General features: G+C 36.8%; 1 protein-coding gene across 1 annotated transcript in view; it reads right to left on the bottom strand.

Annotated features, from left to right (window-relative positions):
* LOC109917914 (copine-5-like) overlaps nt 1-12,684 on the bottom strand; it is a 557,988-nt gene that overhangs the window by 463,643 nt on the left and 81,661 nt on the right. The window contains exon 4 of the mRNA XM_048612100.1: nt 7,387-7,433. Within this exon, the coding sequence (XP_048468057.1) occupies nt 7,387-7,433 (47 nt within the window). The remainder of the gene's footprint in view (nt 1-7,386; nt 7,434-12,684) is intronic.

The raw sequence follows: 12,684 nt of genomic DNA, 5'->3' as shown, positions 1-12,684 counted from the left end.
TTCTAAGGCAGAGATAGATAGATTCCTGTTAGGCAAGGGAATCAAATGTTACTGAGGATAGATGGAAATGTGTGGAGCCGTGATTAAATTGAATAGTGGAACATCCTTGAAGGACTTGGCAATTTCTTTTTACATAGAGAGTGCTTCATATGTGGAATGAACTTCCAAAGGAAGTGGTGGATGTGGGTACAGTTACGTTTAAAAGACATTTAGATCAGTACATCTATAAAAAATGATTGGAGGGATATGGCTACGTTCAAGCAGGTGGGACCAGTTTAGTTGGGGATTATGGTCAGCATGGACTAGTTGGACCAAAGGGTCTGTTTCCATGCTGTAGACTGAGTAGTCTATTTCTGTGCCAAATCCACCAAGGCTGGCAGCCTCCACATCAGTGCAAAGTGCTAAGAAATAAAGCTTAGAACCACAAGATTCATTCTGTGCAGACACATGAGATGCAGAAGCTAACGTGGGAGGAGAATGTAAATCAAAAGTGTCCCAAAGCTTGAAAGTGAAGTGCTGAAGGGCTGAAGTAGATTTGGAGTTACAGTAGGATCAATGGCGATCATACGGTGAGGTTGCCAATGTCAATTTCAGTGAATGAAGGGCAGAGGAGGATTCTGTCTATGGATCATCTAAGGATATGTTGGCAAGGAACACTGAAATGGATGCCAGGGAAATAAGTGGTGACCTGCATCCACCAAATAGGCACTCTGACTTTCATGTCAGGAGCTATCACCATCTAGTTTCTTGGGCGGGGGAGGAATTGCACACTGCATTGAAATGAGGTGTCACTGTCTTTGTAATTACTATCTAAATAACGATGTTGAACACCCCTGTCAATATGAAATGTCTTCACAACCGGCTCTTTTCAAAAAAGAGACACAGTTTCTCCAAACTATTCATGTAATTGAAACCTCTCATCTCTGGAGCCATTCTTGTAAACCTTTCTGCAATTTCTCTAATGATTTCACATCCTTCCAGAAGCATGGTCTCAGATTTGAACAAACACTCCAATTAAGTCCAAATCAGTGTTTTCATAAAGTTTTACTATTACATTTCTGTTTTTGCACCGCATGCCTTTGTTATTAAGCCGAAATTTTGGTATTCCATCTTAACCACTTTCACAACTTCCCACCTTCAACAATTTATGTATGTGTACCTTTAGGTCTCTCTGTTTCCACATCCTTTTTAGAACTGTATCTTTTATTTTATATTGTCCTTGTTTTTCCCTCACAAACTGTATCCCTTTATACTTCTAAATATTAATTTTCATCTACCAAGTCTCTCTATTCTACCTGATTGTCTGTTTTCTTTATATCTGTCACCATCCTTTTTGCAATTTAAAATATTCTAATCAAATTGTCAAAGACAAGTTCCCTTTCCAGAGACCAGTTTGATGGTGAATAATCAAACGAAGATTCACTAGTGATCTTTCTCCAGTACTGATAACTAGATAAGCCCCAGAATCAGTGCAGAGTCAGAAGGATCAGCAGCAATGTACCAATGTTAAAATATTCTTAATAATAGATTCCAGCATTTTCCTAATGACTGATATGAGACAAACTAACCTTAGGTTTCCCAGGTTTCTCTCTCCTTCTTTTATTCAGTAACATTTGGTAACTTGTAATTCAATGGGACCATTCTAAAATCTAAGGAATTTGGAAAATCATATTTATATTTGTTCAAATTAAGTGAGTGTTTGGTCTGTTAAAGAGGAAAATTACAATTAGTGAATTTGCATCAAATTTTACTTATTAATAACTAAAATTCTTTAGGTTCCAGGTTAAATAATCCAGAGATTATTTATCTCAAATTATGTGTCATATATACTTTATAGCCAAGTACCAGTTGTAGGAAGCATGATAGAAAACTTGTAACATGTGAGGCCCAGATATAGCCCTGACAATGATATTTTTAAAAAAAAGTTGGCTGAGGGAAAAATATTAGATGGGGTGCAATCAATTGGATTTTTCTGAAACTTCGAGTGTACAACAATCATACACAGAAATAAAATCATGATGATTCACATTAGACTTCATTTTCACAATAAATATTATGATAAAAAATTTTGTTCCATATTAAAGAACTATAAATATCGATTACATCAGAAAATGTTATCTTTAAAAAATTTAAGAGGGCAGATATCTACATATTTTTAAACTACATTCTTTGAAAGATATTTTTTGAAGAAAATAATCATTGACTGGAAATGACATCAACTTGTCTTTGACATTCTTGGCCACTAATGTTGGGATACTAGGGAACACTAACATCAGAATACCCCAGGTATGAGTGGTGATTATAGAAATATCATGGAAAATGAGAATTTTTCACTGCTGCTTGTGTTCATGTTGATATGTGGAATTGAAAATTTGTCCTGTGCCACTTGTCATCTATTAGAAACCATACATATTTGTTCAGCAAATTAGTAGTTGCAGAGTCTATCTCAGATCGTTATTCAGATAAAGCCTTCCTAAAACTGATTTGAAATGACAAATGTCCATTTGAATCAATTTTATTTCACGATTATGGAAAAATATCTCACGATCTCCATAAGGACCAACTGAATTGTTAATATTATGACTGTGCATTCATCTGCATTTCCCCATCTGGGTGCAAACAAATTATGAAGCCAAAAATGTTGACTGCCTTGAATTATATGCTGCTACAATATGCCAAGTCAGCTTCATCTTTCAAGTCTGTGCATCAAATGCTCTCTACCAAATGAATACAACTGACCATGCCTAAGACTCAGATGAATATCTTTTAACTGTATTTGCGTGAGCAAGGTTGGGATTTGAGGAAATCTTCAGCATTAATCTGTTTTATGCTGTGTGCGAAAATCTATGTCATTTTTTCTGGTATTTTAGTTGTAAATTTGAGCACTAAACACATTAGTCTGTATCTTACTCAGCTCTTTGCATTTATAATACATTTGTATGGCATAATGGAAAGCCACATTAACAATTGAAAAGCCTTTGAAAATTGCAGGCTCGTAAACATGCCAATTCCAAAGAAGATTCACATTCAACTCAAAACATTAACTCTATTTCTCTCTCTCAACAGAAAACACCAGACCTGCTGAGCTTCTGCATAATTTTCTGTTTTTTAAAAAATTTTAGATAGCAACCAAAGTATTTTGCTCTTCTCTTAAATGTGCCAGATGTGCATAAATGATAGTTAAATGGAGTTGAAAATTAAATTTTAATGCTGACAGAGGAAATACACTAGTGTGCGTATGGTACTTCCTTGGGTACTAATTGTTCACATTGATTTATACCAACTTTAAGTTTCAGCATGCTGTCATGTGATTGGGAGGACAGAGGACAGAAAGGTTAATGCAACATGGCACATAATTGCTGGGCCAAAGTCTGGGTTGTGCAGAAGAAAGTAAACTCTAGGCTCAAGCCTCTTGGGAGATTTTACGATGACCTTCAATTCAATGTATTTCTATAAATGTTTCATACACATGATACTAGCTTTGGAGAACTGGGCAATGAAACAGCAGTAAAACAGGATTAAATGTTTGCAAATTACAAATAGGTGCCTGAAGAATGTGAGAAAATTGAGATTTTAACATACCAAGTATTGAAAAAGAAACTAATTTGGATTTCAACTTCATTCAGGTAAATATTCATTAAAATATTGATGTGAGATTTCCTTTTGCCCGAGTACAAAAAAAATGATATTTTTATGATCCAGCTGATGTTATTACTGCAAAAGTGAATTCCCAGATTGAAACCTGACTTGAAATATTTGTTATTGCTTTTAACGGGATGGTCTTTCACTGAACCACAAACTCACAATTCTGCAGGTTTGACATTAACAATAAAAGAGAAATTTATTATAGAGTCATAGAGTCATAGCATCATATAGCACGGAAACATACTCTTCAGTACAACCAGTCAATGCCGAACATAATCCCAAACTAAACTAGTCTCACCCGCCTGCTCCTGGTCTATATCCCTCCAAACCTTTCCTATTCATGTACTTATCCAAATGTCTCTTAAATGTTCTAATTATACCCGCATCCACCACTTCCCCAGGTAGTTCATTCAACACATGAACCACCCTCTGTGTAAGAATTTGTCTCTCATAACGTTTTTAAATCTCTCTCCTCTAACCTTAAAAATGTGCCCCCTCGTCTTGAAATCCCCCATCCAAGGGAAAAGACAACTACCATTAACTCTATCTATACCTCTCATTATTTTTTGAACTTCTATCAGGTCGCCTCTTAACCTCTTACGGTCCTGTGAAAAAAGTCCCAGCCTATCCAACCTTTCTTCATAACTTAAACCTTCCACACCTGGCAACATCCTGGTAAATCTCTTCTGAACCCTCTCCAGCTTGATAATATCCTTCCTATAACTGGGCACCTAGAACTGGACACAGTATTCCAGGTGAGGCCTCACCAATGTACAACCTCAACATGACTTCCCAACTCCTACAGTCAAAGGACTAAGCAATGAAGGCAAGTATGCCAAACACCTTTTTAACCACCCTGTCTATATGTGACACAAACCCCTAGGTGCCTCTGTCTTACAACACTACCATCAATTGTATAAGCCCTTCCCTTGTTTGTTGTACCAAAATGCAATATCTTGCATTTATCCAGATTGAATTCTATCCACCATTTTTCAGCCCATTGACCCATTTGATCAAGATCCCTTTGTAATCTTTGAAAACCTTGCTCACTGTCTACAATGCCACCAATGCTGGTGCTATCCACAAACTTACTAACCATGCCTTCAACATTCTCATCCAAATCATTTACATAAATGACAAATAAAGGTGGACCCAGAACCAATCCCTGTGGGGGAACACAAAATAAATGAAGATAAAATAGAAGGAAAAACTATTTATATAAAACAAGTTTAATGTTATCAAAACACATGACAACTGCAATTCTATTATTCCCAACAGCACTCCTTTACAGTGTCCACATGAAAGAATTTTCTTTTCCTTCACATCTACCAGACTTAATTTAACTGTGGCTTCAATTCCCCTTTATCAGAGGCTGATAGTTTCTTCCTTGAGCCTTCATACAACTGAGCTTAAACTATCTCAGCTTGAAATAATTCCTTCAGGGTTGTAATTAAGTACTTCTGGTCTAGACCTTTCAAACAAAACTGCTTACATTGAGGGAATCTGTTTTCTAATAGTTCTAAACCATTTCCTTTCACCAGGAGCTACTGTTATACATATCCAGCTTCATCCAAGACTCCTGCGAACTATATCCCTGACCTTCTAAACCAAAAGTCTAATGCACAACTGTTTACTTTGTTCGCTTATAAAGCTAGCCCAATGAAAACAAAACACCATTACTCTTCAGGAAGTATATGAGTAGTGATGCCTTACTACAGTTATAGAAGGCATTGGTAATGCCACGCCTTTAGTATTGTGTGCAGTTTTGGTCTTCTAGTCTAAGGAAGGACATTCTTGTTATTGAGGGAGCTCAGCAAATTTTCATCAGATTGATTCCCGGGTTGGCAGGATTGACATATGAATAAAGACTGGAAGAACTGAACTTGTACTCACTGGAATTTAGAAGAATGAGGGGGGATCTCACAGAAACATATAAAATCCTGATGGCACTGAACAGGCTAGATGCAGAAGAACATTCCCGATGTTAAGGAAGTCCAGAACTAGGGGTCATAGTCTAAGAATAAGGGGTAAGCCATTCAGGATTGAGATAAGGAAGGATTTCTTCACTCAGAGAGTGTTGAACCTGTGGAATTCTCTCCCACAGAAAGCTGTTGGGGCCAGTTCATTAGGTATATCCAAGAGAGAGTTGGACATGGCCCTTGTATCTAAAGGAATCACAGGGTGTGGAGAGAAAGTGGGAATGAGATACTGAAATTGCATGATCTGCCACGATCGTATTGAATGGTAGTGCAGACTGGAGGGGCTGAATGGCCTACTCCTGCACCTACTTTCTATGTTTCTATGTTGCTGTTTTAAAAGAAATTATTATCATTACAGAAAGGTTACAAGTTAATCCTTATACCCTTTCAGACACATAGACCAAACCAACATGCCATTAGTTCAAACACAAATTCTAAAAATTATATTAAAATATAGATAAATTACACATCTTACTTCACAAAATAAAAGATATGATATTTAATAAAAAGTTATTTAATTACATATCCACACTAGTTTTCAAGGCTTTTGTTCCGGCATTATCTCAGTTGTTCTATTTATTTCAATTTATTGATTGCCGGTCAATTCATTGTCTCTGGCGATTTTCCAACTGGTCATTTATCCTTTTGCAAATAAGTTCCACTCTGATCCAGGCAGTTTTTTTTATTATTCATTCTGCCTTCTTCTTACATTTTATCTTCTCTTTAAATTGTTTTCCATCTATATCTCATGTTTTTCTAAGTCCTTTAGCCCATTCAAACTCAAGATCACATGTTTTAGTCATGAATCTATCATCTAATTAAAATGATTGGAATAATTACAACTCTTTCTCTTGCCCTAGGTCCCACGAGGAACTTAAATTCAGTCTGTGTGGATCATGTGAGCCCACTGCTTAGCATTACTTGCACTGTTCACTTAAATTAAAGTAATAATGTAAATGTTAAAAAAAGTGATAAGATATATAAGGTTAAACACTGCTGACAACTTAGCACCTTTAAATAATGCTAGAACTTGTAGAAAACTGGCTATGTATTTGGCAACCAAGATAGATAAACATCATTCTGCTAGTCATGGCAAGGTAATGCTCTACAAGTGAATGTTGTTTTGTTGGCACATTCTTAAATTAACACTTAATTTAAAGCTATAAGACCACCTGAACTACTAAATATCCTTTAATACATTACAGATAAAAAAATGGAAGCTACAATATCAGCTTAGCAAGACAAAAGTCACAAGTTGGACTCCAGGTCAGTGACTAAGTTGATTACGAACCCAGCCTGCTGTGGAAAGTTTGACTACAGTTCTAAAAGTCTCAACAAAAACATTTCACCTGATAAAATTCAGAAAGTTTAAAGTAAATACAAGGATTATTTATCAAATTTAGCTATACTGATTCTACAAAATTCATATCATGTAATCCAGGTATTAAAAATTCAAATCCCAATTCATTCAGAAGTTTATTCAACGTTAAATAATAGTTTTGATTGAAATATTTTGATAAATGTTAAGTTTCCATTTGTTTTCATCTATTCTGAGGTCCAGTTTACAGATAGTGGCCATTAATCATTTAGTGAAAGACAGCACAAGTATATCAGTGCCGTATAGACAACTGGAAGAAACTTAGAAGCATGGGAGACACGATAAAAGTAACAAAATCGTAAATGTAATTGAGATATAATCCAATCAGACAAGAGCAGTTTTATACACAAAATATTTTAACTGAAGGAGAAAGTTCTTTCTTACCTCTCTCCACTGTATAGTCTCAATTCCTTGTACATATAGAACACATACTGTAAAAATAAGATAAGTTTTCAATCAGAAAAGACAAAGTAACAATGAAAACTTTTCCAAAAAAAATCAGCAAACTCAGCAGACGTGAATTTATTCAAGTAAAGATCCAAGTAACAGGCTTAGCTCGTGTGCTCATCACAACAAAAGGCATTCTCTGCATATAAATAATTGAGGAATGGACCTTATTCTTCAGAGCACAGCTTTGAGGTCAAACAGCAAAGTTATTTTTAAATGGAATGGACTGGGTGCTAAGAATATCTCCAAAGTTCGACAGCAGAGTTATTCTTTAGTTCACCAAGTGGAATAACTTATTTGCTCTAGGTTTAGTTCTGTTTTGTTCAATCAGGGTCTCACTGATTGGAGAGATCTTTTTGATAATCATTAAATCCAGGTTCCTGTGGGCAGGTCAAGCTCACCTTTTGACCTATCTGACACTTGAATTCGAAAGCCACATTCATGCTTTTGTTTTAGGTTCAAAGCTAGCTTTAGAAGATCTCCCATTTGAGGAGTGTTTTACTTCTCGGAGGCTTTCAAAACATTAGTGCGTTCAATCATTTTGTAAAATATCGAGCACAATTTAAACTTTTGCTCACTTGTAATGGCAATCAAATACCTATATCACGCAATCTATTGTGCCTTTCTTATTCAGAGGTCCACGCAAATAGGTTTTATGACAACTTCCCTCTTTCTCCAGGTTCATTATGAAAGAACAGGTTTTAGTTTGAATGTAGTTTAAAAATTCCACAACTGTTCAGCCTTACTCTGCTTATCCATCAAAAGCTGGTTTGTTTCAACTGCTAAAAGGATTAAAGTCCTGATAGCCAGCTTCTGAATTGGCTACTGGTCTGGAAATTAAATTTCTGTCTGGTAGCGGTTGAGAATCAGTGACATTTTAGACTGATTAAAGATAGATAGAGTTTTGGACAAATTTCAATTTATAGAAGGTGGAAGATTGGAGACTGGCTAGATCAGCACTTGAATATTTAAACTCCAGGGTAACAAGGCATGGATGGGGTTTTTGAAAGATGAGCTGAAGCAAAATTGGAGGTAGGTGATGTTGCAGAGGTGGAAATCCGCATTCTTGGTGATGAAGCTGGTACGTGGTCCAAAGTTCACTGCAGAGTCAAACACCAAGGAACTGACCAGTCTAGTTCAGCCCTCTATAGCTGACAGGGAAAGGGATGGAGTTGATGGTGAGGGAACGAAGTGTGTGACAGGCAGCAGAAACAATGGCTTTGTCATCCGGGCGTTTAGCTGAAAATTTCCATACCTGCGAAAGCATGCTCTATAGGCTGAGTGGCCTATTTCCATATTAAATCACATCATGAGGTGTGGATTTAATTCTTTATGGTAAGGAAAGTGTAACAAAGATGAATTAACAGTACCAGCAATATTGGTTATGAGGGCTATTTTTTTGCTCATGCTGCTGTCCTGCCTAGCCTTGACCAAACATGTAGAAGTGAGAAAATATTGTCAGAAATACCCACAGGTTCTGAACAGTTATGAACTTGCTACCATTTGCTAACAATCTCTAAATCCTCCCTGCAGTGGGATTTGCAAGAATTCAAAACAGAGGCCATTAAAGTAAACATTACATCACAGAATGTCTCCAATTTCTAAATTGAAGTGGTATATGAAATAAATTAAAATGAGCCAGATGCTGAATAGAAAAAACAAATAAAGATGCCAAGATTAAATTTACGCTAAATTTGTGAGCACCATTATAAAGCCAACTATCAGCTCAGTTTTGCATCTTTATTCATAACGTTGCAGCACCCAAGTGTGTGTTCAATCCATCTCATGTCTGAACACTTCAACAACTTTGCTGCATGATTTACATTTTCTCTGTTCCAGTCCTCTAATTGACACCTTTTCATATAGTTGCATCTCAATTTAAAAATGAACATCTTTGATAATCTGACCTATCAGGTCCAGCTGTTAACTGAGCTTTATAGCAAAAACTAACAGAGCACAGTAATACTAAACAGGGCATCATGGCCAGCAATCAAGAATGAATATAACTTCGTGAATAGCATCAAAGGAAAGATTCCTAGAGATGCTTTTTCAATTCTATTTCCAATTCAGAGAAAGAAAACCTATTTCTAAATGGCTTAAGTGCTAGATCAAAACGTTATGCCAGGATGCAGCACTGTGTTAATTTGGACTTGCTTTAACAGGTAGATGGGCAAGACCAAAACTGAATGTTTCCATCAAACTCTGAGTTCCTCTTCCTCATTACAGCTCTGTTGTAAGTAAAATGAGAAATAAACATGGTCACTGATTTAATTTCTTTATACTGGATAATTTTCAAATTACTTTCAAAGCATTAAGCTGGAACTGTAGGTCAAATGGAACAAAATAAATTGGGTAACTGGGCACGCTATATTGCTGCCTGACATATGCTATTTTTAAGGTCCAGTGTTAAGTTAAAAACTACTGCCCTAATGTCACTGATTCTACTTTCTCACCCAGTTGATCATTCCAAATGCTTACTGCTCTCTGTATGAAGTAGTTTATTTCTCCAAGATATTTAAAATTTCTACTTCACTGATTTATTTTTTTCGACTGGTATGACTGACCTTAAGAGTTATACTGTGTGTGCACCTTATCTATGCCATTTAATACTTTATATACATTAATAAAATTCCACCTGAGTCTTTTCTTTCTACTTGAATGGTCCATTACCACTTGTTCAATTTGCACATAGGCTCATTCCTTTTGCACTTCTCTGCACATTTTCCAACAACAATTTCCAATACTTGCAACATCTGGTGACCTGATTGCACTCAACATGCCTGAAGTTTAATTACTGCATTATGAAGTTTCACATAATTTCTATCGGCAAACCTGACCCAATATCATGTTTGCTCTCCAGTGATTCGCTTTCATCTGAGTCACATGGTCACGGGTTCAACCTCATTTAAAAACTTAAGCACATAATCGAGGCAAACACATCACTGCACTTTTGAAATTGCTGCATTGTCTAAGATTATTTATTTTGAATAAACATTAAATTGAGTCCCTGTCTGCTTAATCAGGTCTCATGGCCCAATTCAAAGAACAGGTGGTTGGGGGAGGGGAAGGGCTGGAGAAATATCCTGGTGCCTTGACAAACAATTCAACTCAACTAACATTACCACAACAGATTACGCTAGGTCTACTTCAAATGCACCCAGGGGCTTTGCTGTCAATAAATTTGTGGCCTAAATAACAACTACCACACTTCATAAGTAATTCATCGGTTTTGAATCATTTTCAATTGTCCCAAGGATATAAGTAGCACTGTTTTCACTGCACCATTTTTTAAAATTCATTGCCCAAGCCAGTGAATGTTTTATTGACCCAAAGTGACAAATGTACTGACACTCTGTTTCAAATTTTCCATGGGCTAATGTTTGTCACATCATTCAGTTACATCTATGCAATGGTAAGTAATATTCGTACCACACAAGTGCTAGGCAATGACAAGTGAGCATCTAGCATTTATCCTTGTCATTCAATGGCATTCCATCACTGAATCACCCATTATCATTATCCTGCAAGTTACCATTGACCAGAAAGTGAATTGGACATATAAATACTGTGGCTACGCCAGCCAAGAGGCTGGCAATCCTATAGCAAGTAAGGCACCTCCTGACTCCCCGAAAATCTTTCCACCATCTACAAGAAAAAAAGTCAGGAATGTGATGGAATACATTTGATGGTTGTTGGACTAATGCATTCTGGATGAGTGCAGTTCCAAAAACAGAAGAAGCTTGACACCAACCAGAACAACACAGCCAACTTTACTGGTACCATATTCACAAAACATCAACTCACTCTACCACTGACACTCAATAGCAGCACCGTGTAACATCTACAAAACGTATTATTGAAATCACCAAGGCTCTTTAGCAGCACCTTCCAAAACCATGAACACTATCACCCAGAAGGACAAGGGCAGCAGATAGTGGAAACACCATGACCTGCAAATTCTTCCCCAAGGCACTCACCATCCTGACTTGGAAATATGTGACCATACACACACTGAATGGGTTACAATCCTACAACTACCTCCCTATTAGCATTGTGAGTGTACCTACATCAAATGGACTGCAGTAGTTCAAGAAGGCAGCTCACTACCACCTCCTCAACTGCAACTAGAAATGGACAATAAATGCTGGCAATCCTAGCGAAGCAAACATTCCCTGAATGAAAGATGAGACAGTAGGAACTGCAGATGCTGGAGAATCCAAGACAACAAGGTGCAGGCCTGGATGAACACCTATGATGCTGCTTAGCCTGCTGTGTTCATTCCCTGAATGAATTTTGTTTGTCAATGCTATATCACAGTACGGTATTCTTCATAAATAGCTTGGCATGAATTCCTTTTCAATGCATATCCAGAGTACTGCATTTACTCTTGCTTTGCATGCAATTACAGTGCATTGATGCATTAGTTCACTAACCATCTCGAGAGCATAAGTACACTTCATGAAGCTGCAGCATTTTGAGTCGAAAAGCATGATCATTTTGAACTTCTGGAGCCATAACACATAACAAATACAATTTAATATCAACAGTTATTTTTCTGCCCAATAATAAATACATAAGAATATAACAAATTGGAGCAAGAGCATGCCTTTCGCCCTCTCAAGCCAGCTCTGCAATTTTATTCTGTAACTGAGGACTCAACTTCTTTTTCATGTCAGAACTTCATAGCTTTTTGCAATATCAAGGATATTGCAAAATTGCAATACCTCTTTAAATACATTCAGTGTCAAACCCCTCGGAATCATGTACATTTCAATAAGAAGTATAATATCAACAGATATTGAAATGTATAAGACTCTGAGAGGTTTGACACAGTTTTCTGGATTCTCAGATTTCCAGGCATTTAATACTCTGAAAAACAAGATTCCTTCACATCATAGTCTTAAATGAGTATCTTCTTATTCTGTACCAACATCCTCTACTGGTCATACGAGAAGGAATATCTTCTCAACATCTACCCTGTCAAACTCCTCAGAATCTTCCAGATGTCAATAAGAAGAATAATACCAACAGGTATCGAATTATACAGATCTGAGAATCCAGAGAATTGTAAAGGCTGGATAAGTGAATGTATTTAAACAGAAGGTAGATAGCCCTCATCTCCTCGATTTTGCAAGAAGCTATGAAATGCTGGTATGAAAGAGGAGTTGAAGCCTTGGTCATATGAGCCACACTCTCACAAAATGACAGGAAAGCTCGAGAGGCTGAAAGGCTTAC

Source organism: Rhincodon typus, chromosome 25, assembly GCF_021869965.1.
Source record: "Rhincodon typus isolate 14 chromosome 25, sRhiTyp1.1, whole genome shotgun sequence".
Taxonomy (NCBI): Eukaryota; Metazoa; Chordata; class Chondrichthyes; order Orectolobiformes; family Rhincodontidae; genus Rhincodon; species Rhincodon typus.
This window is presented reverse-complemented; position numbering and strand designations above follow the sequence as displayed.